This window comes from Bufo gargarizans, chromosome 10, assembly GCF_014858855.1.
Source record: "Bufo gargarizans isolate SCDJY-AF-19 chromosome 10, ASM1485885v1, whole genome shotgun sequence".
NCBI classification, from domain to species: domain Eukaryota; kingdom Metazoa; phylum Chordata; class Amphibia; order Anura; family Bufonidae; genus Bufo; species Bufo gargarizans.
In genome coordinates this window covers 99,404,049-99,422,829 of record NC_058089.1, presented here as the reverse complement: position 1 = coordinate 99,422,829, position 18,781 = coordinate 99,404,049, and the positions used below count along the sequence as shown (strand labels likewise).

Here is an 18,781-nt window from a genome sequence, read left to right as displayed (position 1 = left end):
CGTCGGTTGGATCCAGCAGAGGAGCAGGCTTCACAGTGAGTACACCAAACACTACACTATAGCCCCTGATCACCCCCCTGAACCCCAATTAACCCTTTGATCACCTCTTTGATCACCCCTGTCAATCACAAGTGAAAAGAAAAAAGTGATCAGTGCAAACTGTCACTTTTTTTTTTCACTGTTATTGACCGTTAGGTTTTAGGTATAGTTTAGGTCCCTTGGTTAGGTAGTTAGCGATCAGTTAGCGCCCAGCCCACCGCACCGCAGTCCGTTATTCGCTGATTAGCGTATCGCTAATCAGCATTTGTACTTTTATAGTATCTGGAAGTGATCAAAACTGATCACGGTCAGATCTATAATAGTACTAGTGTCACTTTAGTTCGCCCTCCACCCAAAACGCAGTGTTTGCCCGATCAGGCCTGATCGGTCGCCCACACGTGCGTTCGCCCACACCCGCCCCACCGCAGTGACAAAAAAAAAATTTTTTTTTGATCACTGCACATTCACTTTACACGCACTGCGGCGATAAAAAAATCAGTTTTGATATTTTTTATCAACCGCAGCGGCCTCCGGTACTTCGCTAGCCTCCCCTTTGTAAGACAGGCTTGCTTTTTTTTTTCTTGGGTAGTCTCAGGGAATACCCCTAAATTTAGTTGCCCACATGTCAAACAGGGGGTATTCCTCTGAAGAGGCCTACAGGCCTTGACTGCGGAGCTGTTCTTGACTGCGGAGCTTTTAGACATAGTTGTGGCCGAAACAAACAGATATGCCACACAATTTATCACCGCTAACCCGGGAAGCTTTTATGCCCAGCCTTTCCGGTGGAAACCAGTCCAAGTTTCCGAACTTAAAACTTTTCTGGGCCTCCTCCTCAACATGGGCCTGACAAAAAAGCATGAATTGCGGTCATATTGGTCCACGAACCCGATTCATCACATGCCCATAAAAAAATAAAAAATAAAATCATCATCATTTTCCGCTAACTTGTGACAAAAAATAAAAAGTTCTATGAACTCACTATGCCCATCAGCGAATACCTTAGGGTGTCTACTTTCCGAAATGGGGTCATTTGTGGGGTTTTTCTACTGTCTGGGCATTGTAGAACCTCAGGAAACATGACAGGTGCTCAGAAAGTCAGAGCTGTTTCAAAAAGCGGAAATTCACATTTTTGTACCATAGTTTGTAAATGCTATAACTTTTACCCAAACCATTTTTTTTTTTTGCCCAAACATTTTTTTTTTTATCAAAGACATGTAGAACTATAAATTTAGCGAAAAATTTATATATGGATGTCGTTTTTTTTTGCAAAATTTCACAGCTGAAAGTGAAAAATGTCATTTTTTTGCAAAAAAATCGTTACATTTTGATTAATAACAAAAAAAGTAAAAATGTCAGCAGCAATAAAATACCACCAAATGAAAGCTCCATTAGTGAGAAGAAAAGGAGTTAAAATTCATTTGGGTGGTAAGTTGCATGACCGAGCGATAAACGGTGAAAGGAGTGTAGTGCCGAAGTGTAAAAAGTGGCCTGGTCATGAAGGGGGTTTCACCTAGCGGGGCTGAAGTGGTTAAGGCTACATGCACACGACCACGATGTGTTTTGCGGTCCGCAAAACATATATGGCGTCCGTGTGCCTCCCACAATTTGCGGAACAGCACCGACAGCCTTTAATATAACTGCCTATTCTTGTCCGCAAAGCGCGGACAAAAATATGAAAAAGTCATATTTTTTTTGCGGACCACGGAGCAACGGATGCGGACAGCACACAGAGTGCTGTCCGAATCTTTTGTGGCCCCATTGAAGTGAATGGGCCGCATCCGAGCTGCCAAAACTGCGGCTCGGATGCGGACCAAAAAAGTTCAAACAAGAGACGCACTTTCATTGCTTTCCTAATCACCCCGATATATACTGTATACTATATATGTAGCCGAATGACAGCAGAAACAAGGCCCCAGGTCCATCTAGTCTGCTTCTATTGACATTCACTTACTATTGACATCCTAACACATCCTAACACAAGTCTGTCCCAAGCATCTACTACTCTTTCAGTAAAATCATATTTTCCGACATTGCTTCTGATCTTCCCCATAATTTCAGATTGTGCCCTCTTGTTCTCACGTTCAGTTTCCTATTAAAAACACCTCCTTCCTAAACCTTATTAAACCCTTTAAAGGGGTTTACCGAGATTTTAATACTGATGACCTATCCTCTGTTGTGTCCTCTGGATAGGTCATCAGTATCTGATCGGTGTAGGTCCGACACCCGCGACCCCTGCTGATCATCTCTTTGAGATTGCAGCAGTGCTCGCAGTATGGCCGCGCCCTTCTCTCATCTTTTCCTAGGCCGAGTGACGACACGTTCATTGGTCACGTGGCCTAAAGGCAACTCAGCACCATAGAAGTAAATGGGGCTGAGCGCAATACCAAGCAAACCCGCTATACAATATACGCACTGTGCTTGGTAAGCTGCAAGAAGGCAGCAGTGCTCCAAGGAGTGTTGGTGCCTTCTCGAACAGCTGATCGGTGGGGGTCCCGGGTATTGGACCCCAACAGATCATATACTGATGACCCATCTAGAGGATAAGTCATCAGTATTAAAATCTTGGAAAACCCTTTTAACAATGTCACCATTGCCCTTCTTTCCTCAAAGCTTTACAAATTTAGAAATGGCGCTACACTTGTTTTTGACATATAAATGACGCAAAGGCCAGAGGCCACAGCGAATGGGAAACAAAGACCAGCATTAAAAGCCGAGCGGTGGCCCCATAGAGGTGACTGGAGAGGTGGCCGCTTCCCTACTGCCTGCATACAGAAATCTGAACTCTGAAATCCTTCTCTTCTGAAGCCCTGGCTAAGGCCTCATGCACACGACCGTTGTGTGTTTTGCGGTCTGCAAATTGCGGATCAGCAAAACACGGATGGTGTCCATGTGCGTTCCGCAATTTGCAGAATGGCACGGACAGCCATTAATATAACTGCAAAACGGACAAGAATAGAACAGGTTATATTTTTTGGGCGGACCATGGAACAGAGCAACGGATGCGGACAGCACACGGACTGCTATCCGCATCTTTTGCGGCCCTATTGAAGTGAAAAGGTCCGCATCCAAGCCGCAAAAACAGTGGTTTGGATGCGGACCAAAACAAAGGCCGTGTGCATGAGGCCTAACACAGAACTGACAATATGATACTTCGAAGGGGGATTCCTTCTCCCCAAGTGCAGAATGTTACGTTTAGTCACAATGAATTGCAGTTTCCATTGTTAAAGGGGTTTTCCGAGATTTTAATACTGATGACCTATCAGCTCTTGCAGTAGCGCCGAAGCCTTCTTGCTGATTTTCCCTAAACCATGTAATGTCACGCTTATCGCTCACGTGGCCTAGGAGTAGCTCAGCTCCATTGACGTAAATAGGGCTGAGCTGTGATACCAAGCAATGTACGGCGCTGTGCTTGGTGAAAAAGAGAAGGCCGCGGTGCTACTGTGAGTGTCGGTGCCTTCTCAAACAGCTGATCGGCGGGGGTCCCGGGTGTCGGACCCCCACGGATCAGATACTGATGACCTATCCAGAGGATTGGTCATCAGTATTAAAATCTCTGAAAATCCCTTTAAGTATACAGTATATATCTTGTCATTGTACGTTATAGTATCCTTGTATAAAATTGATCTGTAACCAATACCTGACAAGTCCCATAGAGATGATCAGGATTCTGCCATCTTCGCCTCTGTGAACGTCATATGTTGACAACTGTGGCCCTGGGAGTCGGTGCAGCATGGGGGCTCAGGAATGGCCGGTCTTCAGTCAGACCCGGATTCTAGGGCAGACTGAAATACAACACAAATAAATTTCACATGCACAACTTGACTCATACTGAAAAATGCTAACAAAATGGAGTTTTCCTAAATGTTTTTTGCTGACTGTATTTTATGATGGCAGATTTGTCGCAGATTTCAGATGTGGATTCTGCACCAAAAATTCAAGTAAAACTTACTGTACAATGCACATGAATGGGGTTTAAAAAACACACTCCCATGGATTTGATGGCATGCTGCTGATTTTATTTTTATTTTTTTCAAAATCTTTTTATTAAAGTTTAAGGCAACTAACATTCGCCATACAAAACGCCCGCCCCCCCTCGCACGCCCGCCCCCCCTCGCCATAAATATACAGTATGTTTGCGTACTGATGACGAACAATAACAGTCGCCCTTATATTGGAGGCCGTAATAACAACATAAACCTGAACTATTAAAGGAAACCTGTCATCAACTTTATGCTGCCCATACTAACAGCAGAATAAGGCCTCATGCACACGAATGTTGTTTTGGTCCGCATCCGAGCTGCAGTTTTGGCGGCTTGGATACAGACCCATTCACTGCCTGCTCCCGGTCTGAAACAAATGCGGTCACCGGGAGCAGGCAGTTCCGAGAACAGCCTGATGAAGGCCCCGGCGGCTGTGTCTCGGAACTGCCTGCTCCCGGTGACTGCATTTGATTTCAGACCGGCTTGCGGCACAGGCACAGGTAAGGGCTTACCTGTGCATCGCCAGACTTGTGAGTCAAGATGGCAGCCCGCATGTGTTCGCGGGCGAACTGGCCATCACTGCTGGGTTTTTCTGGCTCTCATTTTTTTAGATGCAACATATTGAAGCAATTCCATTTTTTCAGGTGTCTTTTCACCCCCCTCCTCCATCATTCAAACACTCTTTAACACCAAAAATGCGACTGAAAAAAACACCACATTGTGGAATATGTGCTGTTTTTCTGCGCAGATTCTCGCAGTGTATCAGCAAAGTGTATGAGAATACACAAATATCACGTACACTTTCCGGATTTTTTCTGTGCAGAAATTGACCTGCCATGCAGGTTTCCGACTTGTGTGCAGGAAGCCTAATGCCCCATTCACATGGGCGTTGCGGGTGAGGGCTGGATGCGTTCAGAGTGCAGTGCGGTAAAACCGCGCAAGTAGGCATGCAATTGCAGTCAGTTTTGTCTGCAATTGCGTTCCGATGTTCAGTTTTTTCAGCGCGAGTGCAATGCATTTTGCACTTGCGTGAGAAAAAACTGAATGTGGTACCCAGACCCGAACCCGCACTTCTTAACTGAAGTTCGGGTTAGGTGTTCTGTAGATTTTATTTTTTTTCAATTATAAGGCTACTTTCACACTTGCGGCAGAGGATTCCGGCAGGCAGTTCTGTCGCCAGAACTGCCTGCCAGATCTATCAAAACGTATGCAAACTGATGGCATTTTAAGACTGATCAGGATCCTGATCCGTCTTAAAAATGCATTGAAATGCAGGATCCGTCTTTCCGGTGTCATCCGGAAAAACGGATCCGGCATTTATTCTTTTCACATTTTTTTCACGCTGCGCATGACGGATCCAGCATTCCGGTATTTTGAATGCCGGATCCGGCACTAATACATTCCCACACCAGCCATCTGACAGCAGATGGCTGGTGTGGGAACATGGCTGACATAGAATAATAATCCATATTACTCACAGAAGCCTTTTGTGTGTGAATGAATATCTACGAGGTGCGTCATGTACAGCACGAGAGATGTGATGCCGGCCTTTGTTTCCCCCCAGCTCTGGCGTAGAAATCGCCTCATTTACGGCAAGGCTTAGGTCTCGTCAATAATTAGGCATACCACCGGCAGACCCTGGGGCACAAGTCCCCTTTTTTAACTGCCTGTACGTCAGTATTTAGTCGTACGGACAGTTTTATACCGTGTCTGCCAGTTGGGTGGGAAGGAGGCGAAGTGTGGGTGTATCGGGAGCCAAGACTCCAGCCCGGGCAAGTTTACTAACATTTACGCCTAGAAACAGGTGCAAATGTTAGCGAAAAACTGGCATGCATAGTTTTTACGCCAGATGCAAGGCCTGCCATAGAGTCTCGTCATAAATAAGACAACTCCTACAGCAGGAGAAACTAAGACCAGAGTAAAAAGCTGGTCTTAGCAAATGTGCCCCCTTGTGACTGGGGTAAAAACTACTTGGGCCCCTGACTGGAGCCATTTTTACTCTTCTTTTAAACCTGTTTCCAGATGTAAAAGATTAGGGAGATTTATCAAAACTGGTGTGAAGTAGAACTGGCTTAGTTGCCCATAGCAACCAATCAGATTCAACCTTTCATTTTCCAAAGCAGCTCTGGAGAATGAAAGGTGGAATCTGATTGGTTGCAATGGACAACTAAGCCAGTTCTACTTCACACCAGTTTTGATAAATCTCCCCCATTTTGTGGCATTTTCAAGCGCACGACCTGTGTCCGCCCTTATTCACATCCTAATTAACCAGCATTCAGACTTCCTTCCCTTTTTTGAGCGGAACATGGGCTCTAACTATTATATAAGGGCTGTCACTCAGACATCTTTGAAGAATACCTCACAAAGCAAACCGCAGGACATTTTTAGACCCGCCCTTTATGTAAATGTGCACAAACCCCACCCCTTTTTATTCGAGGGACAGTCCAAAGGGCACCAGAAGCCTTATATGTTATGAAGCACAGCAGTAAAATGGTTGAGCAGTTTAAAACAAGTTATAAAAATAAACTGTGGCAGTCATAGTCGATAGTCTACCAAAGACCTGTCCACAAATGTGCGCTTTTACCGTAACCTACACTTCTTTCTCCATGGCAACCGGTTTACTGTTAAGAATTCCTGTTGTCGATAAAGTTGTTCGAATCGCAATGCATTCTGGCCAGGAGGCGCGGACCAATCAGAAAGTAGCGGCTTGAGAGCGGGAGGAGAGCGCCGGAGAAGAGGTATGGCCACCACGGGCGAGCTGTGGGGCGGCTTTAGGCCACGCTTTGTGCCGCTCCGGTTGCCGTGGGACTATAAGTACCGGAAATTCACGGCGAGATAGGCAGGGAGGTGGAGTGTTACCTCACAGAGAACACAGACAGTAGCGGCATGGGGTGGGGGAGGCGGAGTGCTGACAGGGGGAGACACCTGAGCAGTCACCGCTGGAGTGTGAGGTCTGGCGGTTAGCAACCAATCAGATGCGATGTCTCATTTTTCTAAGGCACTGTGGGAAAAAAAAGCAGCATTCTGATTGGTTGCTCTGCTGCTCCCCTTTCCTTATGCTATGGTTGACTGCAGGCTCCATTTCTCACCATAGATATTTCTGTCCTAGCCATAAATATGTGCCAGGTGGGCGTCCTACCTCTGGGACCCCCTCTAATGCGTGGCGGAGAGGTGACGGTGCATGTGGGCCGCTCTCTCCATTCAAGTCTGTGGGAGTTACAGGAACACCTTTCCGTTCTCTCCGGCTGGACGTCTCTGGCCCATCTGTGGGGATGGAGTGTATGTCCTGTACAGCAGCTCCACCATGTCCGGAGGACCTAGAGAGTTGACTACGTGCCCATCATTCCATTCAAATCGGGAAACATGGGATCCCACCTATCTGCTAACCTGTGCGTGGTGGTCACGGGAAAACTCTTTTTATCCCAACTAGTGATGAGCGAAGCGAGCGTCAGATCCTGCATCCGAAGTCGCTTTGTACAAAACTTTGGATTAATACTATACGGAGATCCGTCTCCGTACAGTATTAGAATGTATGGGCTCCGACGAGCCGATATCAGTGATGGACAAAGTGACGCGTGACTTTGTTGAATAACTTTTTCAGTAGTTGATTTTTAAAGTGGAAAAACACGACAAAACTTTCAACCGAACTCTGCTTCCGAGGCGGTTCCCCCGCTGTCAGCGCTCAAAGCTGCACTGAATCCAGAGTCAGGACAATGGAGAGGACTGCGCATGTACTTCAGCCCAGCTTTAAAACCTGACAGCAGGAGAATGCAGGGCTGTACCAAAATAAAAAATAGTGATCTGGAGTCTTTGGCCATGATTTATCGACAGGGGACAATTTTAATTTGTCTTCACATTCGTGTAAAGGTGATTTATCTTCACCGGCCACAGACACGGCAGGTCAGGAGTGGAGAAACATTTTTGAGACGCTCCGTTATGATAAATAAGGCCAAAAAAAGCAACGTATTCCACAGCAGCGCCCACAAACCGCTGGATTTCTGAAGCAAAAGATAACTATGGCTTGTCACTGACTATTGATAAATGCGCCTTAGAAGTAAACCGACAGAAAAGTCACAATTTACTACAAAAAAATAATAAGTTTGATAAATAACTAGTTTGATAAATCAGGGCCTTCTGGATTCGCTGGGTTTTCCGGACAAACAATATTTATAACTAGCGTTTAGCGAACTTGCCTTTTGGCAGGTTCGGGGTTTAAGTGAATTATGTAATGGATTCCGTTCTCGCGTAATTTAACGCCGGCATGCCGCATAATAACGTTGTAAGGCTAGCAGAACGGAACCCTCGGAGCTGGCCATACACCTGTATTATGTTGTGGCATGCCGGCATTGAATTACGTTATGGATTCCGTGAAAACGGAATCCATTACGTAATTCCTGTCAAAAGGCAGGTTCGCTCAACGCTAGTTATAACCTATCCTCAGGGTAGACCATCAGATTTGTGGGCGTCTGACACCCCCACAGATCAGCTGCAAGCAGTGGAACTATCCCTGACAATGTGGCCGGAAGCAAAGCTTCACTTGAATCCAAGCTGAACTGCAGTAACCTGGCACATCCGCCACACTGTGAGCGTAGCTGTACTTTCAGCTCTCTTCTCAGTGATAGTTCTGGCAGCTGCAGGGTCCAGCCCCACCCCACCAATCTGATCCGGCAGGCAGTTCCGTCGCCGGATCCGTCTCACAAATGCATTGCAAGAACGGATCCGTCTCTCCGTTTGTCATACGATTCAATTTTTTTTCACATTTTTAAAGATCTGCGCATGCGCAGACCAGAATAGCGTATCGTCCATGCGGTAATTTTAATGCCTGATACGGCACTAATACATTTCAATGGAAATTAATGCCGGATCCAGCATTCCGGCAAGTGTTCCGGAATTTTGGACGGAGATAATACCGCAGCATGCTGCGGTATTTTGTCCGTCCAAAACGCTGTTTAGTGACTGAACTGAAGACATCCTGATGCATCCTGAACGGATTGCTCTCCATTCAGAATGCATGGGGATAAAACTGATCAGTTCTTTTCCAGTATTGAGCCCCTAGGACGGAACTCAGTGCCGGAAAAGAATAACGCAAGTGTGAAAGTACCCTTACATTGTAATTGTTTCATGGCAGTTAGGTATATAACCCATTGTGTCCTTCCCAAACTCTAAGTGCACTTCTAGCAGAGAGAGAAGAGCCTCTAAGTGTAACGGTAACGCCCCCGTTGCTCCTAGAGGCTAATTTGCATATAGTAAAACATCATTTTTTTCAGCAATGCGGGCACATATAAACACGGGACCAACACAGATGACTTCAGCTGCCAACAGGTCATAGGTACAAACCTGCTGACAGATATCTTTTAACCCCTTAGGCCCCATGCACACGATCAGGATTGCGTGCGGATACTCCGCACCGTAGGTCATGTACATTGTATTCTATGAGAATTTGAAATTCTCAATGCACACGATGCAGATTTTTTCCTCGCGGATTTTGACCTGCGGTGCGGATTTTAAAATCCGCGACATGTCAATTAATTTTTTTTTTCCTGACCGGATTTTCTTCATTCACTTAGTGAAATCCGCACGCGGAAAATCCGCACCAAATCCGCATCAATTAATGCGGATTGACCGCACAGATTTGCCTGTGAACACCTGCGGATTTCAGTGCGTATTCTCCGCACTGAAATCCGCAGGTGTTCACAGGCAAATCTGTGCGGTCAATCCGCATTAATTGATGCAGATTTGGTGCACGTTTTCCGCATGCGGATTTCACTAAGTGAGTGAAGAAAATCCGGTCAGGAAAAAAAAAATTAATTGACATGTCGCGGATTTTAAAATTTGCACCGCAGGTCAAAATCCGCGCGGAAAAAATCTGCATCGCAAATCCGCGCGGAAAATCCGCACGCAATCCTGATCGTGTGCAGGGGGCCTAAGGGTTACAGCTACATCATGGATTCGATCCCTAATCACGGCGCCCGCTCGCAGGGTCTCTGCGGCACGTGTATGCGATCAGCCATAAGGCTGATCGCATACATCTTACCTTTCAGATGCCGTGGTCAAATGTGACCACATCTGCGCAAATCGGAAGTCACGCGCTTCTGGTCCGGTAACAGCATTACCCGGCTGAGATCGGGGGACCTCTTACCGCGATCTAATTGACCGAAGCCTCAAGCCGGCTTCAGAGTCAATTAGATGTATATATCAATACAGGCCACTAGGTGGCAGCCTTGTATTGATTATAGTGCAAATGAAGTCTTCAATGATGGCTATTTAGCCATCACTGAATACTATGGGCAATCGAATGATTGCCAGTTATTGTCACCCAAGGTGACTTAAAAAAAAAAGTTTAAATCACCCTCTTTCCTTAAAATAAAAATACTTAAGCAATAAAAAAAAATAAACATTATGGGCATCACCGTGTGCAAAAATGCCCATACTATTAAAATATAACAATATTAATGTAATGGCAAATGGCGTAGCGGGGAAAAAAAATCAAAAACGGCTAATTAGCAATTTTTTGTCACTTCAACTACCCAATAATTTTTTTATAAAAAGTGATCAAAAAGTCGCACGCACTTAAAATTGAAACCACTGAAAAGAACAGATCGTCCCGCAAAAAAATTAGCCCTCACACAGCCCCGTACAAAAGTGATAGGGGTCAGAATATGGTTATGAAAAAAAAAAGTTCCTCCAAGGTTTTAATTTTTTTTTCAGTATTAAAATGCAAGAAAAATTATACAAGTGTGGTATCGTTGGAACCGTACTGACCTGAAAAATGAAGATAACATGTCAATTTTACCGCATAGTGTACAGTGTAAAAAAAAAAAAAAGATAATAATGAAAACCTTTATCAGAATTGTGTTTTTTTCCCAATTCTACCCCATTTGGAATTTTCCCCCAGCTCCCTACTACATGGTATGCAACCGTAAATGGCGCCATTAGAAAGTACAACTTGTCCTGCAAAAAATAAGCCCTCAAAAAGCTATGTGAATGGAAAAATAAAAAAAAGTTAGGACAATGGGAGGGCGGGGAGTAAAAAACGCAAAAATTGAAAATCCCAGGGTCCTTAGGAAGTTAATACAAGGCACTTACTAATATATTGTCACTGTCCATATTGCCTCTTTTGCTGGCTTGATTTATTTTTCCATCATATTATACGCTTCTTATCTCCGGCCATCTTCATCTTTGATAGTCTTAGTAAGGGGTGTAACAGTAAGTACATTCTCAGTATTTTTTTTTTACTTTTGAAAATACTAACTTTATACCTTATATTATTACAAGTCAGGCCCCTAAGATGGACATCGAGGGGTTTGGAGAGCTGCTGCAGCAAGCAGAGCAGTTGGCTGCGGAGACAGAGGGAGTAACAGAGTTGCCTCATGTGGAAAGAAATCTTCAGGAGATCCAGCAGGCTGGAGAGAGGCTGCGCTCTAGGACCATGACCCGCACCTCTCAAGAGTCAGCCAATGTTAAAGCGTAAGGACTGATTTTAAATAAAAAGTGTATAATGTATAAACCATGGACCTTAAAGGGGTCGTCCAGCCTTTTTTAAGTGCCCTATGCAGGATATAGGCCGTCACTTAAAAGAGGCTGGACAACCCCTGTTTTATTTTCTGAAACTGGCCAATTAAGGCTAGGTTCACATCTACGGTACTGTATTCTGATAGAGGATTATTGTATCTGGCATAGCTGGGCCCCACCAATCCCTCTGTGGAACAGACTACAAGAATACAGTACCGCAGATGTGGACTTAGCCAAACAAACGTCTAAAACGGGTTATTGTTTCAGAAAATGAAGCATCACAAGCGAGTGTCCTTGTCCTCCAGTTCTGAGAAACCCTGGCGTGTGTGCCCCGTTGCCGTATTGCGTAGCACATTTGCAGATCCGCAATACACGGGTGCCGTTCCGTGGGCATTCCGCATCACGGATGCTGACCCATTCACTTGAATGGGTCCGGAGATGCGGAATGAAAGCACTACGGAGTGCTTCCGTGGGGTTTCGTCCCGTACTTCCGTGCGGCAAAAAGATAGAACATGTCCTATCTTTTTGCGGAATGGGTCCGAGATCCACTGCTGCTGCCCCACAGACGGGCCACAATACAGCAACGGGCTGCAGACGCCAATGTGAAAGATGCCTTATTGTGACTCTATACAACCAACAGAGGTGGGCAACCTGCGGCACAACTCCCAACATGCATACTTGCTCTGCTCTTCTCAGAACTCTTTCAGACATACAGACGTGGACAAAATTGTTGGTACCCTTTGGTCAATGAAAGAAAAAGTCACAATGGTCACAGAAATAACTTTAATCTGACAAAAGTAATAATAAATTAAAATTCTATAAATGTTAACCAATGAAAGTCAGACATTGTTTTTCAACCATGCTTCAACAGAATTATGTAAAAAAATAAACTCATGAAACAGGCATGGACAAAAATGATGGTACCCCTAGAAAACACAGAACATAATGTGACCAAAGGGACATGTTAATTCAAGGTGTGTCCACTAATTAGCATCACAGGTGTCTACAACCTTGTAATCAGCCATTGGGCCTATATATATGGCTCCAGGTAATCACTGTGTTGTTTGGTGATATGGTGTGTACCACACTCGACATGGACCAGAGGAAGCAAAGGAAAGAGCTGTCTCAAGAGATCAGAAAGAAAATTATAGACAAGCATGTTAAAGGTAAAGGCTATAAGACCATCTCCAAGCAACTAGATGTTCCTGTGAGTACAGTTGCACATATTATTCATAAGTTTAAGATCCATGGGACTGTAGCCAACCTCCCTGGACGTGGCCGCAGGAGGAAAATTGATGACAAATCTAAGAGACGGATAATCCGAATGGTAACAAAAGAGCCTAGAAAGACTTCTAAAGAGATTCAAGGTGAACTTCATGCTCAAGGAACATCAGTGTCAGATCGCACCATCCGTCGTTGTTTGAGCCAAAGTGGACTACATGGGAGACGACCAAGGAGGACACCATTGTTGAAAACGAATCATAAAAAAGCAAGACTGGAATATGCCAAACTACATGTTGACAAGCCACAAAGCTTCTGGGAGAATGTCCTGTGGACAGATGAGACAAAAATCGAAGTTTTTGCCAAGGCACATCAGCTGTATGTTCACAGACGAAAAAATGAAGCATATCAAGAAAAGAACACTGTCCCTACTGTGAAACATGGAGGAGGCTCTGTTATGTTCTGGGGCTGCTTTGCTGCGTCTGGCACAGGGTGTCTTGAATCTGTGCAGGGTACAATGAAATCTCAAGACTATCAAGGAATTCTAGAGAGAAATGTACTAGCCAGTGTCAGAAAGCTTGGTCTCAGTCGCAGGTCATGGGTCTTGCAACAGGACAATGACCCAAAACACACCGCTAAAAACACCCAAGAATGGCTAAGAGGAAAAAATTGGACTATTCTAAAGTGGCCTTCTATGAGCCCTGACCTCAATCCTATTGAGCATCTTTGGAAGGAGCTGAAACATGCAGTCTGGAAAAGGCACCCTTCAAACCGGACACAACTGGAGCAGTTTGCTCATGAGGAGTGGGCCAAAATACCTGCTGAGAGGTGCAGATGTCTCATTGACAGTTACAGGAAGCGTTTGATTGCAGTGATTGCCTCAAAAGGTTGCGCAACAAAATATTAAGTTAGGGGTACCATCATTTTTGTCCATGCCTGTTTCATGAGTTTATTTTTTTACATAATTCTGTTGAAGCATGGTTGAAAAACAATGTCTGACTTTCATTGGTTAACATTTATAGAATTTTAATTTATTATTACTTTTGTCAGATTAAAGTTATTTCTGTGACCATTGTGACTTTTTCTTTCATTGACCAAAGGGTACCAACAATTTTGTCCACGTCTGTATATGGAGCATGCTGGACATTGTAGTTTCACAACAGCTGGAGTGCCGCAGGTTGCCCACCCCTGACCTAAGGGTTGTAGAAAGCCTCTATGGCACGAACAGACTCCTGTGGAGCAGTACTGTCTTCATTTACCTCTGAATTTATGCAGAGAAATAGAGATGTTTAATCTATCGGATTCCATAAATTTTACTATTAGGACTTTTGTCACTTTTTAGACTACGATTTTTTTATTTTTTTGGAAGATGGTACTGTAACCTGAGCTTCTTGTCCTCTCTCTAGGTCTGTGTTGCTGGGCTCCAAAGGATTGGACATATCTCACATATCTCAGAGACTGGAGAGTCTGAGCGCAGCCACAACGTTTGAACCTCTTGAGCCGGTAAAGGACACGGATATACAGGTGAGTACTTACAAAGCTAATACTGTGAATATGGGGCATCTCATCGGCGGACAGTCGTTAACCCCTTAATAACCAGGCTGACCGGGCCTGTTTGTCACTTAATGGCAGTGTCGATATTAGGGATCGACCGATATTGATTTTTTAGGGCCGATAATTTGTGAACTTTCAGGCTGATAGCCGATAATTTATACAGATATTCTGGGAATTTTCATTTTTGAAGAAAAATAAATTCCTACACAAATCTGCTGAAAATTAATGTTTATTGTTAACGTGTAGGTTTTTTTGTGTAAATCTTTCTTTTTCATTTATACTTAATATTTTGGTGTGGTTTTTATTTTATTTTATTTTTTTAATTAACTTTCAACCCCCTTAGGGACTAGAACCCTTGTCCTATTCACCCTGATAGGTTTCAGCTTCTCTGGGCACAAGAGAAGCTGAAACCCCGCCCCTTGGGCAGAAAGAACAGGGATTACTTCAGGGTATAAAACACGAGTTTGCAGTATTCATAATGTGGACAGGGGGGATACTTATATGTTTTAAATGCACATTAGAAGACCTGTGCATGGATATGTACAGCTAATTATGGTTATTGGGCCTGTCAGTGTCCCTTTAATGCTTGGGGGGGCGCACTGCGCCACCAATGAAGAGAAATCTCTCATTAATTCATACACAGGAGGCGGGAGCTGGCTGCAGAATCACATAGCCGGCTCCCGACCTCTATGAGCGGTAGCTGCGATCCGTGGCACCTGAGGGGTTAACTACCGAGGATCGCAGCTACCGTTAATAGAGGTCGGGAGCCGACTATGTAATTCTGCAGCCAGCTCCCGCCTCCTGTATATGAATTAATGAGAGATTTCTCTTCATTGGTGGCGCAGTGGCCACAGCCCCTCCTCTTGTCCTCCTTCCCCTCATTGGCGGCAGGAGCAGCACAGGGGGAGGGAAACGCTGCTTCCTTCTCCCCTGTGCTGCTGAGGGAACACAGGAGAGCGCTGTCAGCAGCGCGATCTGTGTTCCCAATACGTTATCGGAATATCGGAAAAATACATGCCGATACCGATAACGGTCAAAATCCTGAATATCGGCCGATAATATCGGTAAAACTGATAATCGGTCGATTCCTAGTCGATATAGCTGTATGGGGGCTTTTTTTTTTTCTCTACCACTGCCGTACTGTAGGTTTTATTGGTACCATTTAGGGTGCATATAATTTGACTCATTTTTATAATTTTTTGGGAAGGCAGTGGGGAATAGAAAAAGAAAAGCAATACGTTGTGCAATAGAAATAAGAAATAATAGTAATTATTCTCCAAGTTGTGCAAGTACCAAATATGTATATTTTAAATGGAGAACCGTTTAAAAAGTGGTTTTATTCAAAACTGGTTTATTTTTTTTGTAGGTGGAACTTTTTTTTTTTTAAAGTGGTTATCCGGTATCTACAACAGCTCCCCCCGCCCCCCCCATGTGCATGGCGGACGGGGACGAGCCTCCCTAGCACTGCGGGTGATGCTAGAGAGGCTTGTCCCCATCCCTGCCTGACATTGGCTGATCCCCCTCAGACACCGGATGTTTTCATCTGTGTGCAGGGAGAAACAGCGGTGCGGGGACCAGGAGCGGCACGGAGAGTGGGGCAAGTATATTCCCACGGAGGGCCCCGGCACATAGGGGGGCTGTTGTAGATGCTGGATAACCCCTTTAAGTTTTGAGTATAATTTGCCTTTCTTTTGTCCCTGTAGTAGACAAAATCGGGGATCCTTTGATTGCTTTAGACTTTAATCGGGGATCCTTTAATTGCTTGTATAATGCTTCTATAACATTACAGCTTGACGCTGACAGGCAACCTATTAGGTCATGCCTCTGATACTTATGGCAGCCTTGGGAGCCCCCTTCCTCTGTCGACAGCTAAGAGGTTAGGCTGATGGGATCAGAGCTAGTTCAGGTCCCGCCAGTTTTGGCGCTAGCCCAGCCATATGTTACAGCTGCACTTATGCCCCAATTTCATAGAGACCTTAGGCAGCGACCATGATGGATATAACCTTTATGCAGGAACATATATCAGTTGTCAGTCTTTAAGGGGTCAAATTCAATACAGCGCTGCAGTGTATTTGAATTTAGAGTAGCTTTTTGCTAATTATTTTTATTTATTTATAATTGTATGTTTATTATAGTATAAAACAGACGTGAATACACTTTCACAATAGCATAGTACACAAAAGTATAAGGAAAGGATAATACACAAAATATATCTCGTACATATTAGTTGGACATATGTAACATTTGATAATATTCAGTGCTGAAGCATTAAAGATCAAACAAGAAAAAAAAAACATTGAATTAAACTAACGGAGACTGCGTCTATCTGTAACCAGCCCGAGGAAGAACTGCTGTGCAATATATCTTAAACAAAGAAACATCAGGCAGAAACGAGATAGCCATAAGGACCCTAAGGCCCACAGTTTCTCAACCAATAATGCCCAACCCAACAAATAGGCAACAGACATGACAAATGACATGGACAGAGACAAAAAAAAAGAGGGGCGGGTGGGGAGGGAACGATCCTTTCACCAGAGATCTTCAAGGTTGCCTAGTGGACCAGTAAGTATCCCATATGGCATTAGAGAGCCATTTTGTCCTGAAACATAGCAGTGGAGTACTCCATTGTTTGGACCTCCATCACTGTGGCATACAAATCAGAGACCCGTGGTGGTTCGGGGGTTTTCCAGGCTCGAGAGACTAGACGACGAGCTGCTGTTAGTATCAGTAGCAGCAGCTTGAGTGCATGTTTTTTAACTTGTTTGGGGACCACATTAGGCAGGAAGGACACAGGTTCCGGTCGGATTTCAATTCCAAAAACATCGCTCAGGAGGGCGACCTACTTCAGTCCAGTAAGATCCTATCTTGGGACAATCCCCAAAATAGTGAGGCAATGTATCCCTATGTAAGCCACATCTCCAACAATCACCCGGGACTACTGGATTCATTCTATGGAGGAGGTCAGGAGTGTGATACCAGTACATTAGGATTTTATATTGGTTCTCCTTATGAAGTACCGACATAGATGATTTCGCTGCCCTCCTCCATATAAGGTGCCAGAGTGAGTCCGGCAGGGCCCTCCCCAGATACTCCTCCCACCGCACCAGGTAGGAATGCCTTTGGACCCGATCAGGGAAGGGAGTCAGCAATATGGCGTAAATCTCAGAAATTAAACCTTTCGCATGTACCCCTTCCCTGCATAGGCGCTCAAAGGGGGTCGGAAGGGAAACCGTGACCCCCGAAAAGATGGACTGGGCAAAGTGTCTAATCTGGATATAAAAGAAGTTGGTGGAGGGGGGGAGATCATATTTGGCCTGCAGGGTAGTAAACGGCAGGAGGACCCTAGTGAAGGGGTCCACAATATCCGCGAACCGAAACACCCCCCCCCCCCCCCCCCCGTTGAAACCTCTTTTTGCTAATTTATGATCTAATAAGAATGTGATGTTTTTTTCATGGCAATGTAATTTTTTTTTATTCAAGGCTTTGATCTGCAACACTCCCGGTCTGTTCCACCTCCGTAAAGCCTCATACAGACATCCGTGGAACACGGTCTGTGGGATACCGGACTGGCATTGCAGGAGCGCATGGCGTCATTCGTTGCTATGATGCCGTGCGCTCCTGCAATGCCAGTCCGGTATCTGACGGACCGTGTTCCACGGGCGTCTGCATGAGGCTTTAGGCATACATTTAATTGCCAATAGTTGTTGTCTAAGGCTACTTCCACACTCGCGCTTGCTGCGGATCCGTCATGGATCTGCACAGACGGATCCGTTCAGATAATACAACCGTCTGCATCCGTTCAGAACGGATCCGTTTGTATTATCTTTAACATTGCCAAGACGGATCCATCTTGAACACCATTGAAAGTCAATGGAGGACGGATCCATTTTCTATTGTGCCAGATTGTGTCAGTGAAAACGTATCCGTCCCCACATTGTGTGCCAGGATGGATCCGTTTGGCTCAGTTTCATCAGACGGACACCAGCGTTTTGGTGTCAGTCTCCAAAGCGGAATGGAGACTGAACTGATGCATGCTGAGCGGATCCTTTTCGATTTAGAACGCAGACTGATCCGTTTTGTGAGAGCCCTGAACGGATCTCACAAACTGAAAGCCAAAACGCCAGTGTGAAAGTAGCCTTAACCTGAAGCTTTGCATTTAGAATAATTTTTGTGAAGAATATATATATACAGAAGTGCTGTGATGTATGGATTGGGACTGTAGCTGGTATCTGCCAGTAACCTGCAGGATACAGTCTGTTGTCTAGTAAAAAAAAAAAATTAACTTAACACTGACTTGCTGTTAATCTTATTTGTAGGGTTTTTTGAAAAATGAGAAGGATAATGCTCTTCTGTCTGCTATTGATGAGTCAAGAAGAAGGGTGAGTGACTGCAAAAACACAGGAACACCTTTTTTTAAATTGAATAGTATCATTTGTAAGTTACCAATAGCCATGACGTAGATCACATACAAGACT

At 44.7% G+C, this 18,781-nt stretch overlaps 1 protein-coding gene across 1 annotated transcript in view; it reads left to right on the top strand.

Annotated features, from left to right (window-relative positions):
• Window positions 1-6,691: 6,691 nt before the first annotated feature.
• The window catches only part of NUP93 (nucleoporin 93), a 49,646-nt gene continuing 37,556 nt past the window's right edge, over window positions 6,692-18,781 (top strand). Inside the window, exons 1-4 of the mRNA XM_044270265.1 lie at window positions 6,692-6,757; window positions 11,295-11,486; window positions 14,159-14,276; window positions 18,623-18,685. Of these exons, the coding sequence (XP_044126200.1) occupies window positions 11,308-11,486; window positions 14,159-14,276; window positions 18,623-18,685 (360 nt within the window). The 5' untranslated portion in view covers window positions 6,692-6,757; window positions 11,295-11,307. The remainder of the gene's footprint in view (window positions 6,758-11,294; window positions 11,487-14,158; window positions 14,277-18,622; window positions 18,686-18,781) is intronic.